This window comes from Glandiceps talaboti, chromosome 14, assembly GCF_964340395.1.
Source record: "Glandiceps talaboti chromosome 14, keGlaTala1.1, whole genome shotgun sequence".
NCBI lineage: Eukaryota > Metazoa > Hemichordata > Enteropneusta > Spengelidae > Glandiceps > Glandiceps talaboti.
Genome location: NC_135562.1, coordinates 19,486,723 through 19,499,650, shown reverse-complemented (window position 1 = coordinate 19,499,650; position 12,928 = coordinate 19,486,723). Strand labels below are relative to the sequence as shown.

The 12,928-nt window shown below is 33.3% G+C and overlaps 1 protein-coding gene across 1 annotated transcript in view; it reads left to right on the top strand.

Annotated features, from left to right (window-relative positions):
- The window catches only part of LOC144445719 (uncharacterized), a 72,073-nt gene that overhangs the window by 41,006 nt on the left and 18,139 nt on the right, over positions 1 to 12,928 (top strand). Inside the window, exons 5-8 of the mRNA XM_078135361.1 lie at positions 10,113 to 10,176; positions 10,687 to 10,782; positions 11,046 to 11,146; positions 12,364 to 12,495. Coding sequence (XP_077991487.1) covers positions 10,113 to 10,176; positions 10,687 to 10,782; positions 11,046 to 11,146; positions 12,364 to 12,495 — 393 coding nt within the window. The remainder of the gene's footprint in view (positions 1 to 10,112; positions 10,177 to 10,686; positions 10,783 to 11,045; positions 11,147 to 12,363; positions 12,496 to 12,928) is intronic.

Here is a 12,928-nt window from a genome sequence, read left to right as displayed (position 1 = left end):
TTTAGAGGTGCATGACATTAATATGTGGTAGGATTATGTTTGCGAGTCAAGATTTAACTTCCTGTCTTTCATTGTCATCCATAGACATTGCAATCCCAAGCTACAAGGAGAGAGCTTTGTATAATAAGAGTAAACTCAGTCAGTCTTCTAGTCACGACTTCTATCAAAAGATTCCAATTACGGCTTTAGATTTTAACATTTCATTTTGATTGAAATCTAGAATTCTAGATTTTGTGATCGAACAATGTGTCTACCTCTGCCTTTGTCATCAGCTTACATACAGGGTATAGAGATAATGAAAAAGGATATACCAAGACTACATGCATATAATCTGAAAGTATTTTGTATTTAGTGGCAGGATGTGTTGGGATGGATTAGTGGGGACTAGTGAGTGTGAGTTGGAGTCGACAGCTGTATACAGCACAATAGTCCAGTTGGGAAGTCAGTCAGCCTTGAGATGTCACCATTATATTTAAGTATGTCAGTGGTCTTGAGTGACCGCTCCATCCAAGGTGGATGTAAGACATTAACCCAACTCCAGTCACTCCTTTCTATCAGTTCCGGTTGTAATTCATTCATCTTTCTATAAATAACCCTTAGCTTTTCTCCTCAGCTAGTGTACCAGTAAAAAGCATTGATGTAAGACATAGGATTTGGCCCTTCAAACTTGGTGATTGTTTGTTCCATAAATAACTTGCCTTTTCAAGTTGTTGGTCATTTACCTTACCGACAGTGTTATCTGACAAACATGGCACACTGTGTAGACACATGTCAACGTGTGGCTGTAACTTAAAGGGGTACGCCACTCCAGAAATTAGATACAGTTTGATAAAACTTGGGTTCGGGAGAGTCATCTCATGATTTACAAAATGTACATTATTCCTAGTTTGGATGCCAACATCGTCTCTAACTAAACCAAGTCTGATCAAAGTCCCTCAATCAGCACAAAAAGTTGTTCATCTAATCAGTGAACCCCAACTATTATAGTGACGTAAACAGTGTATAGGTAGCATCCTGAGCTGACAAATATACCATATTTGGACATTACATAACTGCCCCAATAAACACTAACTTTATGAGGGACTGTGTTATTGGTTAGAATTTTGTGATTGATTAACAAAGACATTATGTTAATGACTGTGTGGGTGGCTGTGGATGAATTTTAAATTGCATCTCATGCATCTCAGGACTTCTAGAGTAACGACTTCGACTAGACTGTGAGTGGAAGTGTAAATCGTAATAAAGCTGTATAGGAACTAGACTACATTAGGCCTAATGAAAAAATTGTGTGATTCCAGTTACCCGACCCCACCTCGTTTTTCACTGCCGACCCTAAACTTTTATTTTACATATTTGAGAAAAAAATAATAAAATCACGAAAATTTGGAAGTCTCGTCAGGAATAGTTGATGCGGAAACTGACATCCACTTAAAAAGAAACTATAACACTGTTCTTCCAATCTGTAATGGCTGTATATCTGATGGGAAGAAACCAATAACACAGAGACCATTTGGAAAACAATGGAAAACATAACTACATGAACTAGACACTCAAACATAAACAAAAAAAATCTGCGTACCCCCACCTATTCTAAACTTGAACGTAATTGGAACCACACATTTTATTATTAGTCCTTGCCAACAATTATTTCCGATTTCAAAGAAACACCAAGTTTATCTTATGCATTCATATGGTATCTGCGCTATGGGCCATTGCATCATTGGAGATAGCAGAAATACATTATTCAATGGTTGAACACTGAATTTTCACAAATACAAAGTGCTGTACACCAGTGTAAAACAGCTGTTATGAATATTCAGTGTTCAACCATTGAATAATGTATTACTGCTATCTCCCATGATGCAATAGCCCATGGCAAAGATACCCAATAGATGCACAAAATCAACTTAATGTTTTCGTGATGGGTGATGTAAAAATCATGAAATGATTCTCCAGAACCCATGACTTATTTTATATGAAAATGTCACTATTTCGTGGAGTTGTGTTCCCCTTTAAAACTAGACTGTAGTGGTTTTGAAGCAATAGGTAGTATATATAAGGACAGGATATTGTAAGCTGCTCTATCTTGAAGAAATATACCACAGCTTGAAACTAAAAGTTGCCCAGGACACATATAGTAATATGTTAATACAAAAATGTAATAATGTTTATTGCCATGCAGAAATAATCAAACATACATTTAGTATTTACAAACTTATCTACAATGTACACTGTACTGTCAAATACTTTATTTTCAATTGATTTTATTATCACTGAAAATAAAAATTGTGTGAACTGCCTAAACCTTTTTTGCACTTACTTGGGAAACTCTGTAGGGTGTCTATGAATGAAAAGTACTGTCAAGGGATTTCAAGCTAAAAACACCTACACCAAATTATGGAAACAGTGAAAATATATTCCAAGTGGGAGTTTAGTATTCCACAGTATCAAAATGTACAAATATAATATAAAAATAGAGTGAAATACACAATGTAGTAAGAGTATACCACACTTGTACTGATGCATCATGGGATCTCTCATATGATTAGGGTCATGGCATTTACAAATTTGTGTTCTTTTTGACAGGAAAAAATTTACAAAAACTGTAGCCACCATTTGGCTTGGAATCGTTTCTAAATCTAAATTAAATTTTTAGTCTGTCACTGCATAAAGTGAAATCTGAACAATGTAGCAATTCATAGTTCTCTTGTATTTTAGGAAATGATAAGTTTATTATCACATATTGCACATCTTAAAAACAATAACAAGAAAATAAACACAACCCTAGAAGTAAGCCATTTATAGTTCTGACATTTAGTTCCAATCAAAACACACAAATACCCCGGTATTGCACAAATATTTTGAAGGAGAGCAGTGCAGAGTTCATTATTGATCAACTGTTCTATTCTAGGTATTCTTAGTACTCAATATAGATCATGTATGTAGGTTATGATTACTTATCTATGCAGCACATACAGAATACCAGTATGGTGGTTTGTGAAAACCAGTATGAACATACTAACATAAACATTTTAAAAAATTAGTCAGAACTTTGGAAACCTGTTGAGTTTTGTTGAGACGATTGATGATAATTCATAAGATATAAATGTAGTACATGTTGTATGTAAGCTTTAGATATGACTTTGACTTGACTTTGACATAGTTTTATAGTCATTTAAATATTGACCCTACCGAAAACCCATGTGAACCAATAGCAATACATGACATTTCAGTTTTCTCGCAATGTAACAAAATGCCCAAGGGTGCACGAGTGACACCTGTCAGATATGTTATCAAGACACCATTCTGAGGTGGAATCTGCAAAAAAACATTATATAACTCACATTGCAAGGTTCACCCCAAAAAAGACCCTCTGGCAACTGGACTAATATTTGTGAAGCACTAGCAGTATACGTCATGTACACAGCTGAGGAAGAAATATATCAAATGAAAATTGAAATTGTTTTTTGGGGGGTTCACAGGCAAAATTCAGTGTCATTAATAAATCACAATTTCAACTTCTTACTATAGTCTAGCTAGTTAAAATAAACCTTTGATTGCTAATTGATATTTAGACTTTATTTCCCCAATGACGTAGACATGTGTTGGCGTGATGTGTTTTTTGTTGAACCTGACTTGTGCATGGTATAAAGAACAATGTCTAATTACTGGTATTTCAACAATTTTTCCATAATTATGTGAATTGTTAGCTTTTGGATTGAAAAAAATAATACTTTGGTTACAGTTAGTGGAGTTGTAAAGTTAACAAAGTAAGTAATTTGTTTATTATAGACTACATGACTCTATAGACTATATCTAGACTAGAATATGTATAGACTATAGACTGTCTATAGACTAATGATATGTATCACTGACATAATTTTATACAAATTGACAGTCAATCTGTGAAGTACTCTGTGTTGGCACTGATTAGTTTTATAAAGTTGACATAGTGACCAAAGTTTCCTTGGGAAGCAGTACATGTATTGTATGAATGTTGTCAATTTACTTTATACATGTATGCAGTCTCTCTATTATGACAATTATCCTATACAGTTGTAGTTACAAATTGTACACTACCCCAGGCCTACAATGTTGTAGCTTCCAGGAACTCCTAGGCAAATGACAGTCTTGTCTATCATTGTCTTTACTTCTAGGAATTACATGCAAAGTATCGGTTTCCACATACTGGGAAAGTAAGAGACAGCAAGCAGGCCATTCCGAGAAACTGCTATCGGGATTATAATGTACTACTGTGGATTTATAAGATTTCCCCACTCTTTTTTGTGTATGTGTATATATATTAATGGAAAATTTGTAGCGAGTAGTAGAGTGCAACCTTTCCTAGAAAGCCCACTAACTTAATCCCGGAATTTCAACCCATTCCTGGAAAGACTTTTGAATTAATCTCAGAATTTCAAACCATTCCTGGAAAGTCATTGAATGTAAACCATGAAAACCTAAAGAGTGAAATTTTTTAAATGCTCAGCCCCACTGTCAAATTTGAAAAAACAATCCTACTTCCTATTGTAATAAAGCCAAATGGCAGACTAGCTTGTGACAAAACGATCAAAAAGAATTAAAAATTGAAAAATGCAGTGGAACCCCAGTACATGTAGTACTGAAAATTCAGAGGAGTTAATACAAATTGGCCGAACAATCCATATTGTAAAAGTGTTAAAAAATACCTGAAACTGTATTTAAGAAATAAAACTTGTCTTTCTAAGAAAACAAATATAAGCTTCTACTTAGTTAAAATTTGCAATAGGAAATAAATAAAAGGGCGAGTTGAAAGCGGTGTGAGATATTATAATGATGGTCACATATCAGCCATTAGACATCAATAAATCAATCAATCCTTCCAGGTATAGCTGTCACACAATCTAGGCCAACAACAAAACAAACTAGGTTTTCTTTTCTTCTTCTTACATTAATGTAAATTTGATCAAACATCTGTGCTGTTGTTCAGCGTGTGGTTGACATGTATTTCATTTGCAATTGAAAACATCGTGTGGAAATATTAACTATCCTTCGCACAAGGTAAGTTGAACACAATCAAACAAAATATATGCGATTTATAGCTCAATTGTTCAGTCACGACAATCGGCATGTATGCCATTAGACTAGATATACAAATGTAGTTATTTTAGTTTGGCGGAAATCAAAACATTCTCAAGCATATTTTTTTTTCCAAATTTTCCATGAAATATACTTGTGCAGACTGTACATGTAAACATAGATATTTTCATCACTAGAAACTTGCACTTTTCCAGTCTAACTATTATATAGCTAATTCCCAAAGACTAATTTTCATGTTAGACTGATACAAGGAGGCATTTTAGTCGCTACTTATTTTTGCATTTTTGTTGTCCACAGAAAGAAGCAAAAATTAGTCTTTAGCCAAATTTCTAGATTGACATTATTTTCTTAATTCATCTGGAAAATACTGGTTTTGTAGCTACTCATCTGGTAACCCATAGCAACAAGGCCCTTTTGGTTACTCATATATTCCTTGGCAGAATGACGACAAATATTTGGAAATGGTATCGGAAAATTTAAGTTTTCTCTATTATTGTGTCTCCGGAAAAGGAATTGTTTCATCATAAAATGAAAAAAAAATGAGAAAAGATGATAAACAAGCCTAATAATCCACGTAATCCTTTACAAATTTAAATTCTATTTAAATAATCCTTTGCATTATGTAAAATAAAGGTCAAATTGAGACTGGTGTAAATGAAACTAATAAAAAGTTATCAACATGTAATGCAATAACGTTAATAGCTATGAAACATACATATAGCTCTGTACAAATGAAATAGGATGAAAATGAAACTATGCAAAAAATCTTGATCACGAAACTAAGAAAATTATTACTTTCATTAATATCTTGTAGATTCTATTTTTGGGGACTTTTTTGAGGACCAGTGTTCCTGTGGGTGATTAGATTTACACAACTGAGGCACTACTGCCATCACCCACTTGTATCAACTACTGCATTGAACAATTGTTTCAGTGTCTAACTTATAAAGCTACTTTTCCACAGTAGTAAATCTTCAGTGTGTATTTTGTCACACGCAGAATTTGGACACAAAATACTACATGGTAGTGGCTGATTTGAAACTACGCCCTCTATAGTTCATTTTGGTTTATGGTTTGCATCCTCTCTCCTGACATCACTAATGACAACCATCAAGGCGTTTACACAGCAAACAGACATTCCAGAAATGAATGAGGCAGTGCATGAATAAAGAAATATTTTAATTTATTTTCCAAAATTTCTAGAAAGTAACATTTAGTATTAATGTCATTCAGAACAGTACACCCTTATGCTGCTGAAAGGGAAAAAAATGACAAAAAAAACAAAAACAAAAACAAAATGCAAGAGAATATAACGCATTTACACGCAGGTAGAAAAATACTTTGGAAAAACTATTTCAGAGTGAAAATATAAACCATGTTATACATAGTATATGAGTTGTATTTATTTATTTATTTATTTATTTTTTTACATAGTAGATGATTTGTCTTTATTTATTTGTTTGTTTACATAGTGTTTGATTTTTTATTTATTTATTTATTAACATCTTGAACAAATATACTTCAACACCAACAAAAGTATCCGTCTAGATTTTGCAACCCCAGTATTAAACAGAAATGAAAAATCATTTATTTAAAAAGTGACTTAGTTATCACATATTGTATTATAATTGTATTTTGGAAACTCCTCCCCAATAAAGTGACTTGGGAACTCAGGTATATTTTACCATTGGTACTTTTGTGTGCAGGTTATGGATTAGTTTACCTTTATTTAACCCCTTAAGATGCCATTGACTTTTCAAGCAAAAGACTCTTTAGGCCAAGGACTTTTTCCACTACAGAGTAGTATCTATTTATCTACTATAAGGAACTTGCAAACCCGCCATGTTGAATGTTGCATCATGGGAAATGTGATAATAAATACTAATCAATAGGCATTGCAAATGACATTATTACATTGTTTTTAACCACAAATGATCAATTCATAGTTATCCTGACCATTGTGTGAGGTTTATTTTATCGGTAGCTCCAGATTAGGTATTGCAATAACCACAGATAATCTCAGTCTGGATTGCAAGTTCCCTATTATCAACTTTTAACTTGAAAGGATAATAAAACATACAGTCAATCCAATTTTTTGCTTATCCACACTTAACACATATATTGTCAAATTAATACAAATTTTCTCAGATATGAGGTGAAGATGTGAAAATTGGGCTTATGCAAATGAATATACTTGTATGCATATATGCAGATGTAGCCAGGGAACTCAGAAGGAATATATTGCCTCAATATATATATATATGCAGATGTGGCCTGCGAACTCGGAATGAACATACTGTCTGCATATATATGGAGACGTGGCCTGGGAACTCGGAAGGGACATTACTGTCTGTGTTATATGCAGGCATGGCATTGTAAGGGTTAATAATGTCCTTACAAGCCTACATTGTATTTCAGATGAAAATTAACAAATTTGTGTAAACCAGGTGTCTGGCAGAGCTTTGGAAAAAATTGATCCAGAACAAAATAATAATCCTTATAACTCAAAATGATACGGTAACACAAATGTGAGAACCAGGGATTAAAACTCTGGCCTTTAACAGAAACGTTGTAAAGATGAATACATTAATATTATTATTTGAGTATCACTTTCTTCTGGTATCATGTATTTTATTATCATATATATTCATATTTGTAGGAATAAAATAAATGAAATAAATGAAATATATCTGAGGTAGGGAATTCTACCGTAAAGTTCTTACAATCATCTAGACATCCTTGTTACATGTAAATGAAAACTCAGTGATTCCTAATGTCTTTTTTTTCGCATCAAGGGGGTAAGGGTCTTATTTCGCATCAAAAGAATTGGGAGGAAGGGGAGGGGGTCCTACCAAAATGTAATTTAACATGATATAGCATTTAGTTTGTACATCTTTCTGAATTAATTCCCCCGTTCTGTTACCCAGGTTCTAAAATGTCTAATGATGTGTAGGAAACTTTGTAAATTTTACTATACCCCCCCCCTCCTGTTTTTCGTTAAACTTTAGCAAAACACTGAATATAAAGAGGAAACAGTAGATTTTTTGCAGATTTCCCTCTCTCTGTTACCAGGTTTCTAGAACCATACCATAAACATAATGTATATACAGAACTGAGAAGTACATTAGATGTTATCAAAGTTTAATCATATTTGGGATATGAAACTCAAAATAAAATCCACCAACCAACAAAACATATGTAGTGTATTTAGACTATGTAATATTAGGTCAAAGTACTCATAATAATCATGAATTTATGAACCATCTAAATTAATTGCATTTTAAATATTACATGTTTAATCTGCAATGGTATTAAATTCATATGTACCCTGTACACCACATAGAATTAATAAAACGTAGATTTTATATTAAAAATTAATATTTCATTTTTTGGGTTCAATGATATATAATATTGTTTGGCATAAAGCCGGCAGTTAACATTAAGGAGAATTATCATGTTGAATATTTGTTAGTTTGACATATTCTATGAATGTGGTCAGATTAATTGATAAATCATTGAATACCCTTGAGATGGTTGGATGACGTCAATTGCAGTGTCTCCAGGGTGTTGTACATTTCAACATTTTGCCATCTATGGTGGAGGCTTGTTTACAGGTTGTCAAGCAGTCAGTGATTGTCATTGCATGGTCACAACATTTTGGCTAAAGAAGCCACAATAAAATACATATTTGGTTCTCTATGGTTGTCAAGTAGTCAATGATTGTCATTGCATCAAAGGAACTCTGACACTGACAGTATGCTTGGATACATGTATATAGTGTTTAAGATTTGGGAACTATGGTAACGGGAAGCATGGAGAAAAGCTGGCAAAACTTTCAATGTATAAATATGCATATTAGTATTACAACATGTACATTGTACTGAGCTTTTGCTAATGTTTGGGAACTATAGTACTCCAGTAATGAGGAGAAAATCTTGTAAAAATTGCTTCTTAAGGTTTCTATACTAAATGCAAGGATATGTACATGTACATATTAATTATTATATAATGATGTTATTATGCGATATCACCTCTTTGTTCACCATTTTACTGTGAGTGCTGTTTCCATAGTGACACGAGTCAGAACAAGAGTCATTGCAAATCATGAAACAAATAGTGTTGTAATGTCACAGCAGATTATCATCCAATAATGAGATTGAATTTCATAAACAAAAAAAAAATGAATAGAAACAAAAAATTAAAGAAATTTATCACCACTCTAATTTTATATGTTTAGCCTAATTTTTAAATGCATGTTGGGAGATTCATAGATAAAATTTTATATGGCCTAATCATAGTTGTGTGTGATTAGGGGAGCCTTGAAACTGATCTGTGCATGTGATGGGAGTCTTGAAACTGATTTCTCTACTCAAGGGATAAATCCTGCCCAGGGTTGTATGACCTTTGACATATGGTAATGACGTCATGACAATATTATCAATCAGCTGATTGTGTGTAATGCTCTCTGATTCCTTCCAGGCAGTGATTAAAAAATGACAGGAGCTGACTTTGTTGATGGGCTTTCCTAAATACTTTGCAAATACCAAATGTTAGTCAGAAAGGCCATGAAGGATAAACAGTCTATTTTAGACAAGACTTACGGTTGATATGATTGAGCTGATATACAGAATACTTAGAGATTCATTCTAACGCAGTCTGGATCTCATATTTGATCACGTTTTTATCTCAAATTGCATCAAACTTTTATACTTTATAGCATACACCGAGGCAAGTTGAACAAAAAATATGGAATATACATGAATGTACACGTATACTCTGGTCATTCTCTGTCCTAGCAGTGTGTATCTATGTCACCAGGTTCTGCTGTTTCAATCTATCTCGTGGTGAATAACTCATCCTGTCCAACAATGTCAAAAAAACGTCTCAGTTGCAGCTAGTGCAGCTTTCATTTCATCTCTTTTTTTGACCAATATAATGTGATAATAATAATGTATTATTGTGATGTGTTCATGATATGTATAATATATTTATAGTGATATTCATCAAGTGAATGTCTTCTGTTTTGATTACAGTGTGTACTATCACATATAGGAAACTGGGATTGGGACGTATTTTACTTGAACCAGCTCACAAATGGTAAGTGTGTGTGTGTGTGTGTGTGTGTGTGTGTGTGTGTGTGTGTGTGAGTGCGTGTGTGTGTGTACGTACGTACGTACATGTATGTGTGTATATATGTGTGTGTATGTATGTATGTATGTATGTATGTATGTGTGTTTGTGAGTGTGTGTATGTACGTACGTACATATAGATGTACATATGTATGTGTATATATATGTGTGTATGTATGTATGTACGTACGTACATAAGTTTGTACGTATGTATGTACAAGTGTGTGTGTGTGTGTGTGTGTGTGTGTGTGTGTGTGTGGATGTATGGATGGACGGATGGATGTATATATATGAAATACGTAACTATGAATATGCAATAATGACGGACATTTAATATACAGTTTCTTATGAATACCTTTGTCATGACAATATGAATCATAATACCATTTTCTAAAATTGTTGATGAAGTGAATGATAATTTTTCTCCATTCTCTAATTTATCAGTGATCTAATCTAACTATTTGGATTTATTTTACAGGCCGGTCTTTGTTTTACGTTTCATTGTATCTATTCCATGAGTATAACTTAATAGAATACTTCCAGCTTGATATGATCAGGCTTATGAAATGTCTAGGTAAGTACTACATGTGTGTATATTTACAATAAAGAAGACAGCACAACATACTTAGGTTATTGGAAAGACAAAAGAATATGCAAAGTGGCCACTAGAGGGTGCTGTACTTGCATGATATCCCAGCGGATGATTCAAATAGTTGAAAATTTTCAACCACATTATACTTTGCTGATTCTTACACATTATATTGTATAAAATGTAAGATAATGTTATGTTAACCACACTTAGATATCATATTGTAATCATTGTTTATCTTTCCACAGCGTTAATTGAAGAAGGTTATCACTGTAAGAATCCTTATCACAATGCAATTCATGCAGCTGATGTTACCCAGGCTATGCACTGTTACCTGCAAGAACATCTAGTAAGTATGGTCTTCATTTTATTGTTAACAATAGCGGTAGCAACATGGAAAGGAGTACTTCTGAATGTATGGACGTGTCTGTCTGTCTGTCTGTAAAGATGAAATGAAATGATACAGAATAAAATGAAACGAAAATTAAACAAAAATTAAAAAATTAAACACCTACTTTGCATTTTGTCTGTGCACATGTGTGGTATGTATTTATATGCATGTGTGTATGTATGTGTATGCCTATGTCTGTGTGCATTCCTGTCCTTGTGCCTGTTGGATGAAGTCAAAAGCTATAAGATTGATATCTGCAGATGTTTATTTATCAATCTAATACTGGATTTGATCTACAAGACAAAAGAAAGAAAAGAAAACAACTGTAAGACAATTACTGACATACATTGCAGCCATTGTTGGTTTACTTCAAAGAAAACACAACTGTGTCAAGTCTCTGTAGATAGACAAAAAGTTGAACATTTTCTCATACAAATTTATTTGGAGAATTTGACTCTTCTTCACTATATGCTGGAGCCTCAAAGATAGTAGCCCTGGTCATATACACACACCTATTATGAAATATCACTTTATATGTATAAAGTTAAAAACACAGACCTGGTCAGTGTTGTGTCACATTGATTTTTCAGGTAGGAAGCCATAATAAAATTGTTTTATGAATTAAAAATCCAAATTACCCAACTACTACCCAATCCTCATCCATATGGCCACTTTAACTTTACTTCCAGTTAATGTTATTCCTGTAAGCCTCATTTACATAATAGTGATATTTGTGTAGTTATATTCACCCTGTGTACTAAACGACAAAGTACAGGATCTTATCATTTTATAGAAAAACCTAGAGATCAAGATACCATTGTAATGTTTATAGTTTTCAACTTACCAATATCAATGGGAGGTGTAGATTTGTCCTGTATATGTCCAGACTTTGATGCAGGACTTGTAGAGTTGCCCTCAAAGTGATGACACTCAAAAAACAAAAGTTTTAGTTAATATTCTGTTAGAGGGCGGTCTTCACAGTCTTGGCCTCAGCTCACATAATGTGGTGAAGTGTGATGTATCAATGTTGAATGTGTTGTTGTAATACATGACTTGACTGTATTGGAAACTAATAAATAACCAATTGTTTTGTTGATTTCTGTTAGCAGGTCTCTCTGGTCACACTTTTGTAGGTGTAAAACTGACTTTGTTTTATGTTTGTGATTTGATTTCAGTTAGCAGGTCTGGTCACACCTTTGGAGGTGATGGCAGCATTATTAGCATCAGTAACACATGACTTAGACCACCCCGGGGTAAACCAAGCATTCCTTATAGCAACTTCCAATCACTTAGCATCATTATACCATGTAAGTATATTTGACTCTCTATTCACCATGTTACATCACTGACAGTTCTAAATATCTACAGTTATAGGGAATACCACTCTGGGAAATAAAGGAATTATCATTAACTTTGGGTTCATGAATTATCAACAGCAGTCATTGGAAGAATAGTGCTTTTGCACTGAGATGTTTTCTCTGTATGTGAAAGACAAATAAACAATAAAAAATATAAATAAATAAATAAATATTAAATAAATAAAAAAAAATAAAAAAATGTTATGCCATAAAATCATGACACTACTCTACAGAACCCAGAGTTCATGACATCACCTACATTGCACATGAGTTCAAAGCAATATCACTTTGAAGTTGTCCCTCATTTAGGTATATTTGCCGTGAAAGAATAATGAAGTAAGATCACATATATTTCAGTACAATATTAATCAGACACACAGAC